Source organism: Phyllosticta citribraziliensis (assembly GCF_038025025.1).
Source record: "Phyllosticta citribraziliensis strain CPC 17464 chromosome Unknown J3D65scaffold_5, whole genome shotgun sequence".
NCBI lineage: Eukaryota > Fungi > Ascomycota > Dothideomycetes > Botryosphaeriales > Phyllostictaceae > Phyllosticta > Phyllosticta citribraziliensis.
The window spans coordinates 2,137,178-2,154,281 of record NW_027117342.1 but is presented as its reverse complement, the minus strand read 5'-3'; the positions used below and the strand labels follow the sequence as shown (position 1 = coordinate 2,154,281).

At 55.3% G+C, this 17,104-nt stretch overlaps 6 protein-coding genes across 6 annotated transcripts; 2 read left to right on the top strand and 4 right to left on the bottom strand.

Annotated features, from left to right (window-relative positions):
* Window positions 1–261: 261 nt before the first annotated feature.
* On the top strand, window positions 262–3,699 carry J3D65DRAFT_602730 (uncharacterized protein; the record flags this gene model as incomplete). The annotated part of the gene is made up of 1 exon (XM_066798147.1): window positions 262–3,699. The coding sequence occupies one exon, from the start codon at window positions 262–264 to the stop codon at window positions 3,697–3,699; it is 3,438 nt and encodes a 1,145-aa protein (XP_066656437.1).
* Window positions 3,700–4,472: 773 nt separating this feature from the next.
* On the bottom strand, window positions 4,473–7,473 carry J3D65DRAFT_343483 (uncharacterized protein). Its single transcript, XM_066795512.1, has 3 exons — window positions 6,560–7,473; window positions 6,033–6,506; window positions 4,473–5,984 (listed from the first exon to the last, which is right to left on the bottom strand). Exons 1-3 carry the CDS (start codon window positions 7,191–7,193, stop codon window positions 4,726–4,728), a joined length of 2,367 nt encoding a protein of 788 aa, XP_066656436.1. The 5' UTR covers window positions 7,194–7,473; the 3' UTR covers window positions 4,473–4,725.
* Window positions 7,474–8,204: 731 nt separating this feature from the next.
* Window positions 8,205–10,010, bottom strand: J3D65DRAFT_602728 (uncharacterized protein; the record flags this gene model as incomplete). Its single annotated transcript, XM_066798146.1, has 3 exons — window positions 8,205–9,593; window positions 9,650–9,724; window positions 9,771–10,010. The coding sequence occupies 3 exons, from the start codon at window positions 10,008–10,010 to the stop codon at window positions 8,205–8,207; spliced, it is 1,704 nt and encodes a 567-aa protein (XP_066656435.1).
* Window positions 10,011–10,948: 938 nt separating this feature from the next.
* On the bottom strand, window positions 10,949–11,871 carry J3D65DRAFT_622992 (uncharacterized protein). Its single transcript, XM_066800118.1, has 2 exons — window positions 11,123–11,871; window positions 10,949–11,074 (listed from the first exon to the last, which is right to left on the bottom strand). The coding sequence occupies exons 1-2, from the start codon at window positions 11,655–11,657 to the stop codon at window positions 10,956–10,958; spliced, it is 654 nt and encodes a 217-aa protein (XP_066656434.1). The 5' UTR covers window positions 11,658–11,871; the 3' UTR covers window positions 10,949–10,955.
* A 364-nt stretch (window positions 11,872–12,235) lies between these two features.
* J3D65DRAFT_343440 (uncharacterized protein) lies at window positions 12,236–13,555 on the bottom strand. Its single transcript, XM_066795511.1, has 3 exons — window positions 13,079–13,555; window positions 12,378–13,005; window positions 12,236–12,323 (listed from the first exon to the last, which is right to left on the bottom strand). The coding sequence occupies exons 1-2, from the start codon at window positions 13,365–13,367 to the stop codon at window positions 12,443–12,445; spliced, it is 852 nt and encodes a 283-aa protein (XP_066656433.1). The 5' UTR covers window positions 13,368–13,555; the 3' UTR covers window positions 12,236–12,323; window positions 12,378–12,442.
* Window positions 13,556–14,719: 1,164 nt separating this feature from the next.
* On the top strand, window positions 14,720–16,023 carry J3D65DRAFT_551706 (uncharacterized protein; the record flags this gene model as incomplete). Its single annotated transcript, XM_066797052.1, has 3 exons — window positions 14,720–14,878; window positions 15,130–15,467; window positions 15,552–16,023. 3 exons carry the CDS (start codon window positions 14,720–14,722, stop codon window positions 16,021–16,023), a joined length of 969 nt encoding a protein of 322 aa, XP_066656432.1.
* Window positions 16,024–17,104: the final 1,081 nt, after the last annotated feature.

The following is a 17,104-nucleotide window of genomic DNA, read 5'->3' as shown; positions in this document are numbered from 1 at the left end:
TTTCCTGATCGCTCTTGCTCCCTGCATCCGCCACACAGCATGTTAAGTGGTCCAGCGCGAAGCTGTTTCCCACGCTCTTACTCTTTCTTTTGTGACCCGGAGACACCTCCGTTCAGCCACTCTGTACCATGCTTGCTAACCCAGGGAACGTTCAACCATCAGCATTTACCTTGAACCACTTGTCCCTAATGACCCATCAAGATCAACTGGTGCTCACATTTTGAGCCCAACAGTGTCCCTCTATCCTCTTCACAACTTCAGATGGAACGTACCGACACCTTCAACTCTCATACTGCTCTATTGCTACCCATCCTCGATGGACAGAGCGATGCAAATGCTGTCAAGGGCTCAGTGGGCCCAGGGACCGTAGCCTCGCGCATCCGATCCTTGAATGAACTAGAGCGCAAAGCAGCTGGGCCTGCGGTCCATAGGGTTGAAGATAACGCCAGCCCAGAAGAAAAGAGCGTGCTGCGTCGAGCGCCCCGGGCCATACGAGAGGTCGACCGAAGCCTTCAGTCAACGCCTCAACGGCCTAGCCCTTTCGTTCGACGAAGCGGTGAAAGGCGACCAACCTCTCCTCCAACTGTTCCATCTGCACACTCGCCTCTTTTCGTCCATGCACCGGTACCCAAGTTCACTCTTCAGCGCCCGACGTTTTTGGATGTTTCGCCTGAGTCGAGTACGACAACGCACGTTGCGGGTCAGTGGCAAAAGCCACGAGCTTTGCAATCACCCATAGGTGCCGACAGAGCTAGCTACCCTACGAAGAACTCTGCGTATGGTCCGGAAACCAGAGATGGTGCACCGAAAGTCCAGCAACCGACTTTTGGGACGCACGGGAGACCTGTACAATTCGAAACGCTTTCGAGCGGCAAGGTTTCGTCCCAAGGAATCGGCAAGAACGCAGACAATAAGCTGCACTTGCCCAGGAAGCAAGTCGGTAGCGCCAATCCATGGGGCGTAACATTACGAAAATCTCAGCCTGCGCTTAACACGAGACCTCCGTACAACAGTATTCCACACCGGAGTCCGAGTCCGCTCGCACAGGAAGACATCACCATCGAGAATACATTGCGTACTTCGCGACCGATAAGTCCGAGCATTGGTAAAGCCCCCCGCAAAAAGTCATATGGACGTGCGGGCGAGAGATCTCGGCCTACAACAAGAGATATCTCTGGATCTGCGTCAGGGGATGAATCCAATTCCGAGGCGCCGGTGCCAGTCACAGGACTTGCTGAGAAAACGGACAGAGTCCAAGCTGCAGATGTTTTGGAAGTTTCTACAGGGAAAATTGGTGATACAACGAAGCGCCTCATCGATCCCCCAGGTACCGAACCACATCTTTGCAAAACGTTGCCACAGAGTCAGGTGCCAGTGGAAGGCAGCAGTGGACCTGTGACTGGCCAGCAGCAATTGGATGGGGGAAGACTTCTCACTTTCGACATACACATCAAAAAACAAGCTGACAAGTTAAACGAAGTCATCCAGCAGCTCAAATTCTGTGGTCCATGGCTTGAAGAAATCAGAACATCGGCCCAGGAGCAGCACTCAAGAACGACGTATATGGAGTCTTTACCGGACGAAAGCCCAGGCTTGCATCATAGTATTCCCACGTGGAGCTCAGCCAGCAAATCTGATTCGCGTAGGAGCTGGGAGTTGTACGAAGTCCCACAACGGATAAGAAAAATTTCACTCCCTAACGCTTTGATTGCTCCCGACGACGCAGCAGAGACGGTTGACGCCATTGTCAAAGACGATCAGCCAACAGCTGCAAGCGGGGTTTCGAGAGCCCAGAGCCACCACGATACTGCCGAGAACACCCTTAGTCTACCAGACTCTATGGAAGTTTCCACGGACCCAGGAAGCCCAGCATTGATGGATCCAGTTCAGCCCTTCGCAGAAGTAACACCTCGTGCCCATTCCGTGGACATCAACCCTGCAGCAAGCTTGAACCCCTACTGGTTTTCCAGTCCCTCGGCGATAACTAGGTTCACCTTGACCCCTCCTCCAGGTCGCACGATGGGGGAAGCAATGTCCCACAAAGCCTTGTGCAAAATCTTGCCCCTTCCAATTTACCCTCAGGACCCTCAGCGCCCTCAGCGCGAGCAACGTCCCGCAGATCATCGCGGGAGAGGCGTCAGGCTCAAATCGTCTGCACGCTACGATCCCTCGTCTTCAAGACAAGGGATCTACAGCGGCTACGGCCCGTTCAAGTCCCCTGGGTCGGGCTCGAGTCTTTCCAACAAATCGTCAATCTCGCAATGCTCTTTTAAACCTACGCCAGCATTGTATTTCTCCTATCAGCAAATTCCTCCTTCACTTAATCCGACTGCTTCTGATCCGACGCTTGCTTCCAGCTACCGAGAACCAGTGGTTGTGATTCCAACTACAGCTCAGCAAGGTCATTGCTTTGCTCCTCCCTCATCTACGGACAGGGGAACGCCGAGCTCTGGCTCGAGGGACTCACCGCCGCCGCCGCCCCCTGGTTTCATGGGATACGACCCAGCAGGAGCGTCGGCGGCAACCAAGAACAGGGTTCGCCGAAAACAAAGGGCACAGAGCGAGGCTGGCGAACCTCCTCTCTCAGACATGTCCTTTTTGGAGACGCACCCGCCACTATGCGAATCTAGAGGACTTATGGAAACCAGTCAATGTGAGTCGTCCACAGATCATGAGAATACTCCCTGTGTCGAGGCCCTGTCCCCTGTCCAAGATAAATCCCCGGAATTCGTTCCACCTGTCGCAAATTATACATCACAAAGTAGTACATCTCAATCTGCAGATCCAGCTGGTGTGAAGCAAAATTCGGCTGCGCTGGCACTATCACAAGCGAATTCCCATTCATCCACTTGTACCAACGCTCCTGAGAATCCTATTGATGTTCGTACCGAACATCACGATAGTAATGATGACACCCATCCGCGTTCAGCCGCCGCGGAGTCTGGCAACCCTCTCAACACATCATCCGGAGAGCAGAATCAGGACAATTCAGACCCAACCACTGTGATCCACGTCGATGAAAACGCAGAGGGATCCAAACAAAACCCAGATGCAGGTTCCAAGCCAGTATCATCAAGTCCACCGTCCGCGTCATCCAAATCATCACTAGAAGCGCCAGACGACCAACCACCAAGCGAAGCAAAAGCAACAGAGGCGCCAACTTCCAGCACAGACCACAGCTCTCCGCGCCGACCATTGCCCTTGCCCGTTCAGTGGCGAGAGCTAGAGCAGCAGGAGAAACAGCACGAGGCGCTGCGGCGATCGAGCGAGGAGCAACGACGGCAAACCCACAAGCGCGTCGAGCAGTGGTGCCGCTCCCTGCCCGGCTTGCGCTTCACCTCGGCCACGGGCCAAATCACCGTTTTCGAGCAGCCGTCGGGGCCACCACCTTCGTCGACGATGACGGCGGACTCGTCGCTGCCGCCCAGCCAGACGCAGAACCAGCACCTTGACGTGCGCACGCGCGTCCGTCTGCTCGAGGCGGCGCGGCGCGTCAAGGAGATGGAGCTGAAGGAGGCGCGCGCTGCTGCCACTGCTGCTGCGGCGGTTGAGGCTGGCACCATGGAGTTAAAAGCGGACGAATCTGTAGGGGACGATGAGAATGCGGCTATTGTTGGCGCGGATGACGACGTGGCAGGCGGTCTGTTCAAAGGAGATGTCAGGGAGCAGATTGGGTCGTTGGAGAAGCCGTTTTGGTGAGCGAGATTGTGGGAATGGTGGCTCGGCATGGCAAGCCGGAGATCAAATTGGGATCTGATGGATGGATTGGGGAGTCGTTGCTTTTGCTTGTTGATGCGCTGAGTTTGGTTGGCTGGTTGAGTGTTCAATTAAATTGGAACTTGGAACTTTGGGTTGGTGGTTCGAGATTCAGTAAGCAATGCAGAATGTCTTTGCCTTTGAGTCTTTGCTTCCTAGTGTTGTAGGTGGCTGCTGTCAACAGCTCTGCCGTACGGGTAGTAAATTCGGATGGGAGAGAGCGGCGAAGAAGGCGTGAACGCCCATCACCGCCCCAGGGCCAAGAAAGGAGGAGCCCAAAGTTGTAATCGATCATCGTGGTAAACTCGATGTCGGCACAGCAAGGGACAGGATATTGAGTAATAATATCGTGTATTGTACCTAAGCGGATGATAGCAGGTAGAAAAAGGCAGACAGGAGCCCAAAACAACTGGAGAGAAGAAGCATAGGAGAAAAGGAGATGCAAGAGCCAAAAGAAAATCATTGAAGCAATCCCCAAAAGGCTGCGTCAGGACCCGCCTCGCCAACAAACTAGGTGCTGCCACATAAGTTGCTAGCAGCAGAATAGCCCTCGCTGGCCTTGAAAAGGAAAAAGGAAAACTCGTAATTCAAACCTCCAACCCATCCCACCCTATCCCTGTTCCTTCCCGGGGTATCATGCAACACATGCCATGTTGTGGCGCCGTTATGCCGTATCGACTCCGTGGTGGCCCCCGACACACAACACACGCGTTGGTGTGGTGTCTCTTCTGCTCGGTGTACCGTTCCTCCGCATTACATCTGACCGACAAAGGAAAGTGAGTGAGCAGCGTGGTGAGTATTCTTCGGGGTAACCATGCGCTCTGAAAGCCAATATGGGCTCTCGTCGAACAGGCGCACAAATTTGCGCCTGTCTGGCAGCTTTGTTGAAATTTCCTGGTGCTGTCATGCCTGGTAGTACCAGGCTCAGGCGCGAGTCGCTGCTGTCGTGGGGCTCCAGCGACTTATGCTCTACTCGGAGCTCCACCAGCTCCCTAGATCGATGGGCAGCGATATCATGCCCTGGTTCTTCCATTGCCAGACAGCCACGGCCAGAGCGCTGACCATGCCAACTCCTCCAAGCAATTGCACAACGACCCATCCGCCTTTCTTGACCTCGTCGCCCCACTCGCACAGCCCGAGGGGATCTCGGGGATCCATTGCACTTCCCCTCCTTCTTGAAGACCATAGACTTTCTTTTCGCATTCTTGCATCAAGGCCTGTCTGACGAGTGAGGCTCCACGCTGGACCACCGGTAGCTTCCTTTAGATCAGTGAGAGTGCGAAATGACGCGACATCTGGAGATGGACCGATACGACCATCTAGCACTTCCTTGCCGACTTGGTCGAGAAGCCACTGGGATCGTTTATTGCGCTCCAGCTCCTCGAAGCGACGGCGTTCATTTCGAATGCTGCGCTGGAGATCTGCTGCCCATTTCGCTAGGTGGACTTGGGCAAGGCGCTCTTCGCGTTGGGTGTGGTCGGCCAAACGCGCCAGAGTGTAGTCGTGGGCCGGACTGGAGACAGAACTGCATGAAAGATTCACGGACGGAGAAGCGGAGAACGGTGAGCTGCTGAAGCCACTGCCGCTCGTGGTGGGACGTGGAATCAGAACTTGACTTGCCGGAGGAGATGACAAGACCGAAGAAGAAGCAGAGAAAGGCGCCAATGAGGTGGGAACAAATTGAGAGCCAGCCTTTGAAACCCCGACATTGGAGTTGAAGCGCAAACCCATGTTGAGGCTTTCGCCCTGTACTCGCTCGTTGCGCCAGCGCAAGAACTTCTTTGCGGCTGCATGACGTAACCAAGCTGCAGTGTCCTGACAAAAGACCTGGTCCACAAGGGCGGCGAGTTCTGATGGAACCAATGGCTGAACATAGTCTGGAGACATGAGGAGCGAGGCGTCCATTACCTCATGATCTGAAGCGGAAGCCGAAGTAATGGCAAAGGGTCCAGGGGTAAATGAAGTACCAGGCCTGTCAAAAGGATTGACGTCTTGCTGGGGACGTGAGAGCTCTTCCGAGGCCAGCTGAGCGGCAATCAAAGCCTCCTGAGTGCTTTTGCCAAACAGAAATGGTCGTATTGCAGCAGCATCGAACCTTTGAAGGACGGTGGCCTTGAAGCTTGCAATTTTCTCTCTGCCAAAAACATCCGCATGAGATATGATCGGGATGACGTTGGTCAGATCGGCGAGACGACGCATGTTCTCAACATCTCTAGAGAGATAGGGGTCTGTAAAGGTTAGGGCTTTGACATAGGAAAAGCGAAATGTGGACTTGCCTTGGGACGGTTTCAACAGATAGAAGACAACGTCGATTTGAAAGCCGCCGTTGCCACTCAAGATGCCCAAAAGGTCTCCATCGCTCATCGAGGTGATGGAAGCGTTTTTATGCAGAAGCGACTCAACGTATTGAACAACATTATCCATCTGCACCTGGCTGGTTTTTGGTGCGTCGAAGCCGGGGGTATCCACAAAGCAGAGGTTGCGCTCGAGGACTGTGTCGCCCATACTCTTCCTTCTGCGCAGCACGCGTGATTCTTCCAGGTCGGACCACCATGGAGGATAGGCTCGTGTACTGGCATACACTTCCACAATATGGGCTGTGCCTTCACCACGCTGCCTCTTCCGGCGGGATTTCAACTTTGAAGGATCTGGAGCTTGAATGATGGGAGGAGTGGTAGTGAGCGGGTCTACGTGAACAATGTCCTCGCATTGCTGCACAATCGACTTTATGAGGGAGGTTTTGCCGACGCCTTTTGCAAGTTAGTCTGGAGAAGAGATTCGGCGAGTACGTGCTCCATCTTACCAGCACCTCCGGCAACCAGGACCTTTAATTTGCCCAAATTCTTCCCACGATCCGTAAAAGGTCTTCTGGTTGGCATTTGAATGCTGGGCATGACGAGTTGTGGTATGCTGTCGCCGTCCTCTTGTTCCTGCTTATCCTCGTCGTCTTCATCTTCGCTGCTCGCGAGCGCCTGGGAAGCCGCCTCATCCGCCTGACTATCGTCGTCGCTTAACCTCAGACTCCTCAGGCTCACGCTCTTTGGTGTGCTAGGCAACTCTGATGCAGGACCCGGGCTGAGCTCGAACTGCACGGGAGTGAAGGGCTGAGATGGCGCGACTAGGGGGACTGATATCGCAGGACTGCCGGCCGTGCATCCGCCTTCTTTATCGCTCCCAAATGGTGCAGCCAGCATCTCCTCGATGCTCTGAACGCCATAATTCTGATCCTTGTCTTCCCGAGGTTCCTTGTCCTTTTCTGGCTCCGCTTCGTTGTTGGACTGCAATATGTCCTCCTCGCTCCGCAAGAAGAAGCTCGTGGGTCCACAGGCGGGGGCTGGTGACGACAGTTGCGTGCTCGGCTCGCCGTTGGGTGTCTTCCGAAAGCGCGGCGGATGGCTCAGGTTCGCGGCTGAGTCTCCGCTACTCGTCGGCCTCATGGTATGTAGTGGTAGCTCTGGCAGTTTGGATCATGCAGAGACTATAGCCTTTGTCTATCGAGGCCTCGGAGCGTTCAAAGGGAGATGCGGAGCGGGCTGCCTGTAGACGACGATCCCAGATACCCCGCCAGCGCAGGGGCCACTAGATTGTTGAAGCCGGATCTAGCGGTGGGCAGATAAAGGACGGCGGGCGCAAAGCAAAGCGAGCAGAGGAGGTGAGACGGGTTTAGGTTCAGGGTCGACGGTAGACGTTCTGAGGAGCGCAAGAGGAGAGAGGAGAGAGATGTCGAATGACGGCAGCCGTGGTTTCGTGTCAGGTGGGCGGCATGCATGGGTGCCTAAGGTTATCGGAACCCAGGATGCTCGACCACCACTGTCTCACGACGCACGACCGACTATTCAGAAGCTATAAACAGCGCGTGCAAAGTCCCTTCATCTGCCTCAGATTTCCGTATAGAAGTCATTGGCCAAAACTCCTCTGCCCGCAAGGAAACTCTCCACGTCTCCCTACCTATCAATACAGACCCACGCCACGGTCCATTGAAGCTTTTGCCCTGAAACCACCTCAGTTCATCACTCTAGACCCCATCTGTGTCGAAAAGAAGAAAGCAGAACTGCTATCCGCACCCGTACCTGTGGGAAAAACTGTCCCACCCAGTCAACCATTACGCTGCCTCCCCACGTTGGTTCATCTGGCGTTGGACAAAAGCCACCCGCCACCTCTGTAACCCAAGGGCGAGGAATCAAGATCCCCGAAGTACACACAAAGTAAATGAAAAAGAAAGCAAATCGCTATGCTGGGCAAAGACTCGTGCATGACGACCCCATGACACCTGTACTTTTCCATGAGCAGAAGCAGCAACTTTTCCTCGGAAGGGGCGTAAAATACAAGAGAGAAAGTGGAGGCGTAAGTCGTGAGCACCTTGAGCGTCGTTGCATCGCATGACCACGCTCGACGGCCATGTCGCAAACGGCCGACGAATCGAAGAAGGCATGTACAACGACCCGTGCTTAAGCAGCGTTGGTGCCACCGCGACGAGGCGTCACGTTTCCACCCCTGCCGCGCTGAGCGAATCCACCACGGCCGCCCTCCTTGAATCCACCACGACCCTGGCCCGCACGGTTGTCAGGTCCGCCGCGGCCGCGGGGCCCCATGTTGCCGCCACGGCCTCCTTGGAAGCGGTTGAACTGGCCTCCCGTCTGGCGGCGCTCCTCAACGAAGAGGGTAGAATTGCCGATCTGGTGGGGGTTGGCAGCAACAGCGGCGTTGAAGCCTTCTTGGGTGGCAAACTCGACGAAGGCAGCGTTCTGTGTATAATTGTGAGCTTCATGCCGAACCAACCGGGGATGTTCACGTACCTTGGGGCGGCTGATGTCGAAGTAGGTGATCTTATCAAACTTGGACAGAACAGTCTTCAGCGCCTCGGGGTCGGTCACATCAAACACGTTCTTGATGTAAGCGCGGACTGAAGTAGGCTCGCCCGTCGGGGGCTGGGTGCGAGACTGGCGCTTGTTGTGCTCGCCACCAGCAGTCTGCCAGCCATCCTGAGTGCTGTCGGCAGGAGACTCGGAACGAGCAGCAGGAGCCAAGGAAGCAGGGACAGCAGGAGCGGGAGCCGCCTTCGGTTGGGTTGGGGCAGACTTGGGAGCAGAGGTCTGAGCAGGGACAGCCGGGACAGCGGGGGTGACATTGCGGACGGCAGATGCGGCCTTCATGGCCCAGCTCATAGGCTTGGGTGGGCCTGAGGGAGCTGGAGCCGGCACAGGCGCAGTCTTTGCTGGCTCGGGAGCAGGCGTAGGCTCGGGGTCCGCGGGCTTCTCAGGCTCTGCAGCCTCATCGGCAGCAGCAGAGGCGGCCTCCTCGGTGGTAGCGACTTCAGCACCGCCGACAGCAGCAGCGGGTGCCTCTTCCGCCTGAACAACTTCAGCGGATTCTGGGACCGGAGTGCCGTTGACCTGGGCGGGGGGAGGGGAAACTGGGCGCTCGACGACTTCCTCCTTCTCGATGACCTCCTCGAGCTTGTGGTCGACTTCGGCAGCCTCCTCTTCGTGGGAGACGATCTCATGCTGAGCCTGGGGCTCAGGGAGCTCTTCAGCAGTCGGGGCAGGCTCGTGGTAGCCCGTCGAAGCTGCTGCGGGCTCCGGCTGCTGAACATCCTCCTCGGGCACCTCCTCATCCTCCTCCTTGATGTATCGGAAAATGTCGTTGAGCACAAAGTAACCGTTGGACTGGGCCGCGAGCACAAAGGTCTGGACAAACTTGCGGTGAGGCTGGCCCCTGTTAGAGATTTCGCCCATGACTTGGATGACAATGTGCGAGTCAGCGCCCTGCGAATCCACGTTGGTGACGCGAACGCGGCAGTCGTGGAAGTCGAGGTCCTTGATGCGGTCGTTGATGGCCTGGAGGGAAATGGATCAGCGTGGCTTTCGACGAGAGATTGGCACGTATTTCATACCTTGGAGCCCACGCAGACTTCGACCTTTTCCTCCTCAACGCCAGACACGAACTGAGAGCGCTTGTTGTAGTAGAGCTGCCAAAATTAGCGAAGTGCAATTGGACCAGCAGAGAACACTTACGTGAAGTTGGTCGGGGTTTCGGCTCAGTGTGGTGTAGTATTGCTCGACGAAGTACCAGCCAACCTCGTCCTTGGGGACGGTCTGAGCGCTGTTGGAGCTGGAGGACTGAGAGTTGGATGTTTGTTGAGGAGCACTGTTGTAGGCGGCGTTGTGCGAGGCGTAGGCTTGGTCAGAGGCTCCGTAGCCCTGACCTTGAGCGTAGGTGCCGTTCATGGGCATGGTAGGCTGTTCGGTGGCCATTTTTCCGTAGAGAGGAGGGAGAGATGGACGGTTTGGCGCACGCGGAGCGAGACGGAACGTAGGAGAGATCAAGGAAACGGGAGAGCTATGATCGATTGAGATGCTAGAGATCGTCAGCCGAGCGCGTGTGCAAGGATTGAGCGCGAAAAAGAGCGCTGGATGATGCGCACCTCGAAGCGCGCTTGGTGGGTGGGTGGACCGTCAGGAAGCGCGGCGAGGCAGGGTCCAGACGGGCGAGAGGCGAGAGTGGTAGAGCGGAAAGAGGAGGACGAGAAGAGTGGAGGGTTGGGTGCGAGGATGCGAAGCGCAGAGAGTGGTGGTGGGATGGGGTGGTGATGGGGCAGAGTCGGGTTTGAATTTCACACACCTTGAGCGCGCGGGCCAACCCGGAGCCGCCGCCTCTCAGTGATCCAAGTGATGCACACCTCTCATGTCAGCTACCAACACCCGATCCATGACAAGCACTGGGCGTGCCCATCTTTGCTTTCTTGACCTCCGCCTCTCGTCGCTCCATCGCAAGCTTGCGACCCAGGCCAATGATGCGCCACCATTCTGCCTTTCGCATCGGCCTCAATCGCCACGCCCAAGGGTCCAGAGCCGGCCTTCTACCCGCGACGCGTCTTGACAACAACAACCACTGTCTGCCTTCTCGAAACATCTTTGATGATAAGCAGCTTGCTCCAAGATCAAACTGCACACGCGAATACTTCCGTCTAGCTCGCGCCGACAGTGCGGAGGATCTACGAAAGAGAACAATACTCGCAATGTCACCTTTTTACGCGTTGGATTTGCATAGGTCTGTGGAATCTGCCACCATGCCTCAACCTTGGAGCAGCGACGCTTCAAGTGACAGCTAAGCTTTCCACCAAGCTTCTAGACCAGGAACTTGTTTCCATTGTCAAACAGTATCCAGCCTTGCGCTTCAATCTCCCACCCGACCCGCCCTCAGAGTTTCGACTTTGTCCATAATTCCACATCGCCGTTCGCCTCCCCGACTTTTTCCATTATCCAAGATACCACGTCGTTCGCAAACATCACCTTGTCTTCTCCCGGCTCAGCGTGCACTGTGGCTGTCAGCTCTACCAATCCGTTCTGAGGCATGATCGGCTCACATTTATGAGACCACCCGTCGTACAACTTGAGCTGCTTGTCTTCAATGTCGAACCCTTCAAACATCCGTTTCACTGGCGCGTATGCTGTGAAGCTATCACCAGTCCCGTGTGATATCCAAAGCCGCGTCTTTCCACCCTCGCCAATTCCGTCTTTGACTCTCAATTGTCCAGAATCCAGTGCCGCTGCTCGATCCAGCAATCCAGCCACACCCTCCAAAGTTCCAGTGTCATGGCAAAGTTCGTCGTCCACATACTCCTGTTGAACCACGGGGTCTCGGCTTAGCGTTTTTGGGTCAAGATTGGTCGCTATTTGTTTACTCGGAGCGAGCATTGCTGCTATCCGACCTAGCATAAGCATCACCCTCCACGGTTGACTCTTGTAGTGGAATGCGACGAATGGAGATTCGCACAGGAAACCGCGAATCTGGCGAAGAATATGGGGCGGACCAGTCGCGGCATAATGTAGGACCTCGCCGCCGCCCATGGAATGGCCCATGAGGAAGAGTGGGAGCGGCGAGGGTGGAAGCGCGCTCATGAACGAAGTAATGTCGGAGAGGACGAGGCTGGTGGGGCCCGTGAGGCCGCGCTGCGAAGGGTGCTTCACTGAGCGACCCCATCCGCGCTGATCAAAGGTGTAGACGAGGATCCCGCGCGAAGCCAACGTAGGGAAGAGAATCCCGTAGGCGTTACCTATGAAGCTCGAGGATTAGATGGGCGAGGAAAGAGTGTGAAGGGTACGGTAGGCGCTAACAGTGGTCGCTGAAGCCATGTACGAAGACGAGTCGCGCTTTAATGTCACCGTTTGGCTTGCATCAATGGTCAGTCGCACAGCATTCGCGCATCACTATCTTGCTAACATACCTTCCAGATTTTTGTGTAGAGTCGCATGCCATCTTCGGTCGTGTGCCAGCCTTCCTCCGTAGCAAAGGAGTAGGAGTCCATGATAGTGCCGGAAGACATAGGAAGCCAGCGCCCACACAAGCGGCGGGGCGTGTGCCGTGAAGAAAAAGAGGTAGAAAAGCGGTATGTATAACTGAGGGGGATTGTTGACAGATCCGTTAGTCCGACATGTGAAGGTTCACCTCAGTTGTCTGCAGCGACCCTATCGATAGCATGCAGCTGCGAATGACGCAAGGGGTGCACTCAAACTTCGACGTCGGCTTTGTGCGCTTCTGCACCACAAACCTTCGTCTGCTCGTTGCTGTAAGTCTTGCATCATGCCTCGTATCCAGGAGCTCACAACCGATCGTAGAACATGGACTCGGAACATGCGGTCGTAGTTGACCCATCGCCTCTCTTGTCCGCAAATGCGTCTACGCCTTATGGATATCCCGACTGACCATTATGCTTCGGCAATTCCCTCGCATCCAGCTCACTGCGCTCTGGCCCAGACAGCTCCAACAGCGGACAAGGCTCCATTCTGTTCTGTGGCACTGGCACTTGGTCCAGCATCTGTTGTCCTTGCATCCGCAGCGCTCTTTCTCTGCTATACTTCATCCAAAAAGCCATCATCGCTCCAAATGACATGGCGAAAGCAACCCCAAAGAATCCACTGGCCACCGTAGCTGCCGTCTTGCCCTTGGAGTTTTGGCCACTCGACTCGCAAGTCGCTGTCGCTGCGCTCGCGGCTGAAGCAGCGGCAGTAGAAGCAGCAATTGCGGCCGAAGTTGTAGTGGCACCGCTGCTGGTACCGTCGACCGATACGTATGGACCAAGTCTGTTTGTGCCGTCGCCGCTGAGGACGGCTTTGATGTATCCAGGTCTCCAGGTGAAGTAGTTGGTCGTGTTGCCGTCACAACATGACTCACTCCCATTTCCGACACAGCAAGAAGCGGCGGTGTCGGTGATGCACTGGGTGATGCGAGCGTAATCGCCAGAAAAGCCTGGACCGACGCCAAATTAGCGTACGAAGCGGGCCGGCGGCTAGCAAACGGCTCGGGAACGGCATCTAGGAACCATCGTTTAAGCAAAAATCTGGACAGTTCCCGCTCCTCCAATCCTTGTCCGTGCAGCTCCGCCGGTACGATATGCCAGACCAGTCTTGATAGCATGTGCCGTTTTCGTAGCACGCATCATCATGCAGACAGCAGGCGCTTCCTTCTCCGTTTGCTGCGGCCGTTACATTGCAGACATACCCGGCCGTGTCGATGCCCTTGTTCGGAAAATAGCATGTGGCTTCCTCGACAGAGGCGGCGAGCGCGGTGAAGGATAGCAACGAGAGGACCAGGAAAATGGATGGCACCATGATGGACGTCTCGAGAGAAAGGAAACGAAACAGGTCGCGGCCGAAGATGGTGATTCTGGCAGCAGCGAGCTACCTCGACACTTTGTTAAAGTACATCGGCAACCCCCAAGCTCTCTCATGGCACCCACCTGTACTCAGCCCCCACGGGCGCGACATGCACCGCAATTTGTCACTGACCAGGAGTTTTCGATCGGCACGAGCCTTGCGGCCCCCAAGACTCTTTATCAATCCCCACCAACATAGCAAGTGTTGTCGACTCTATTCCAGGAATTTTACTGGCTGTTGGTGGCTTTCCTTTCGAGATGTTCCTGTCCTTGTGCTCTTTGGGACGCGGATGGAAAGATCAAAAGGGTAAGATGCATCGAGAGACGTAGGATCACAATTCGACAGTAGTCCAAACTTCTGCCGAGGCGCTGATCCAGTCTACTACAGGATAAGCTCCCGTTTCGGGATGCCAAGGTGCTGGTGCTACGGCCGGGGGCGGATCCGATAACCGACAGGTTTTGATTCTCGCGATAGCTTCCTTGAGAGTGCGGACTCTGCACCTGGTGAAACGCTCCATATAGGACTTGGACATGCCGCCTCTTCTGCGCCCCATTACCACAGGTCGAAGCAACCCATGTTGTCTGCCTGGGATCAACGCATGGATTCTTTCTATCCGTTCAAGAGCCAGGCGAAGGATCAAATACGAGAACTCCATTTAGGGGAGCGGCTGCTCTTGCATGCACGCTCATCCAACAAACTGTAGAACGCATGGGACTTGTGTGCCGGCGGCTGGAACATGGAGATATCCCTATGTCCAAATGGCACGACAACAATAACTGCAGCCCAGAGCTCTAGGATCCACATTAGCGAAGGCCCTTGCAAACATGACCATCATTTCAAAAGAGGCCGAATTTTGGAGCCTGACCTTCGTCCTGAACACAAGAGAATGAAGAACGGCCATGTACTAAATGCTTTTTGATGGCAAATGGGATGCACACGTTCCCAGAGATCTCTCCAAAGACCATTTCATCCTCGTTGGATACCAGAATACCTGAGACTCACTTTGTATTCCGTCATTCTTCATGGGAATCCGTCCGCCGATCTGGACGGATCTGTACGCTTATCGATAAGCAAGATGGATGGCGTATTTTACGCGGACATCAGCGGCCCGTGCTCTTCAACACCATCAGGTAGGTTTCATCAAGCAAGCAGGAGACTCATTAGAGCTACCATCCCAATCAACAAATATTAGCATTGATTCAAAACTTCGTGTCATGATCCGGCCTTGCCCCCGATTTGCGTCTCTCCTCCCTCGTCTGTACTCTACTCGCAGTATTAGCGGCCTTCCGTCTCGATCCTTCTCCATCATGAGCTCAGAGCGCGCAAAGCTGTCGCATGAAGAGAGGACATCTGCCGAGCCTCGACAGCAAGGCTTTCGCTTTGTCAACATTGCCAAAATTGAGGAGATCAACCCGGACATACGCTTGTTGAAGTTGAGCGTTCAGGACCGCAAGAATGGCTTGAAGGTGAGGTGAATTTAGTTCGAGTTTTGCCGTTCGTTCTACTTCTTTTGCTGTACTTCAAGCTTCCAGATTTCCTATTCTGTGGGTTTGTGACAAGTTACAACCACATGGACAACAGTTGTGCCCATATCTTCATTTCTTGGTCTACCACGACAGTCACGGACACATGTTTGATCTCATCGCTTTCCTCCCGACATCGCCATACCCAAAAATCGAAAACTTTCCCCTGCAACACCAACTAATACAACCCACAGTTCCTGCCCGGCCAATGGCTCGACGTCTTCATCCCCGGTGTCCCCAAAGCCGGCGGCTTCACTATCACCTCAACCCCGTCTCTCGCGCAGCCTGCATCCGCCGCCGCCGGCTCTTCCCCAAACAAGCACATCGTCGCCCCTCTGCCACCCGAGGTGTCGCCACCACTCATCGAACTCGCCATCCAGCGCAGCGCCAACCCGCCTGCGCAGGGGATATGGCGAGCCCGCAAGGCCGACCGCACGCAGCTGGCTGTCCGCGTCGGCGGCAGCTTCGTGTGGCCGCCCCCCGTACCAGCGCCTAGTAACGTACTGTTTGTCGCTGGTGGCGTGGGGATTAAGTGAGTCTGCTCTTTTTCCTACCGCGAACTCTCTCATATGGAGAGCTTAAAGCACGACCCGACCCGTCTGACCTTCGCTCGCAGCCCCCTCATATCCATCCTGGCCCACCTCCACGAAACAAACGCGCTCCCAGCCCTATGTACGCGCTTCATTTACGCAACGAAAGCGCCAGCGACCGGCGCTGTGCTGTTCTTGGACCGCTTGCTGCGCATCGCGGCGCTCACGCCCAACACCTTTGAGCTGACGCTGTGCGTGACGGGGCAGGCAAAGCACGTGGAGCGCGTGGAGGCGCAGGCGAGACAGGCAGGTTTGCGCAATGTCGAGGTGTTGCGGAGGAGAGTGGAGAAGGGAGATGTGCTCACGTGTGTAGGGGCGCAACATGAGGAGGATAGTGACGTCGTTGTTGAAAACGTTGCGGCTGAGGTGCTGGAGGAGAGGCGGAGGACGGTGGCGTACGTTTGTGGGCCGCAGCTGATGACGGATGAGTTTGTCGAGGTGCTGGAAGAAGTTGAGGGGTTAGGGAAGGAGAGGGTGCTTTGCGAGAAGTGGTGGTAGGTGATAGTCGAGCTCATCTATGTAAGTTCCGCTGGTTTGAATTCAGATCTCCATGTTCATACTCCCGCAAGCACATCATTGATCCAGAATCGTAAAATAGTGCAGGTGACTCTATACAAGAACGATGAATGCCACTACGACTGATTTCGTTCTCCGCGTCGTGCTAATTACCCGTAATCTGCACAAACACAAGCGCAGTCTTTGAACATCCCATCGCAATACCGCGTATTGTTCCCTCGCGCTTCATCATCAATCCAACATTAGTCCTGACAAGCTCGACCCGACCCTGGAGCCTAGGTGGGTTGGTACTTGCGCAACTAAAAGCCAGTCAGCAACCGATATGCACGAGGAAAATGGGGAAGCAGGAAAAACTCACATCCAGCGTCAGTGTCCTCGACGAGTTAGCCACCTGGTCGCGCATGACACCGACCAAGCTCTCGCTCTCCTGGAAAAAGCCCGTCTTCAAACTGATGACGATGAATTGCATGCCGGGACCGGCATGGTCCTTGACGTACTGGGCGACGCGCATCACGTTGACGTTGTCGAGGGCGGCATCGACCTCGTCAAGCACAAAAAAGGGCGAGGGTTGGAAGCTGTGGATGCTGAACAGCAACGCCAGCGCCGCAATCGTCTTCTCGCCGCCCGACAGGTGCTCCATATCGCGGAAGCGCTTGAGCGGTGGCATGGCGTGGTATTTGAGGCCCGCCAGGTAAGGCTCGTCGTTGTCTTCTTGATCGAGATATGCTTGGCCGCCGAGGGGGAACGCTGTGCTGCGCGTGAGGTCTTTGTAGACGCTCCCAATTTGTTCTGAAATGTGGGAGAATGCCTTGTTGAATAGCTCGAGACGCTTGTCTTTGACAGCGTCGAAATCGTCGCGAGCCCGCTTGGCTGACCGACGTGCTGATTCAAAGTCTTTTTCGGTTGTCTTGAGGCGGGACTCGACGCCCTCAAGGCGCTCGTTGGCGCGCATATTGGGAGCCATCTTCTCCAGTTCAGAACTAATGGTGTGAATCGTTTCGAGGAGACCTTCTTCGCATCGACTGGAAGAGTCCTGATTCTATTAGCTTGATATGATTCAAAC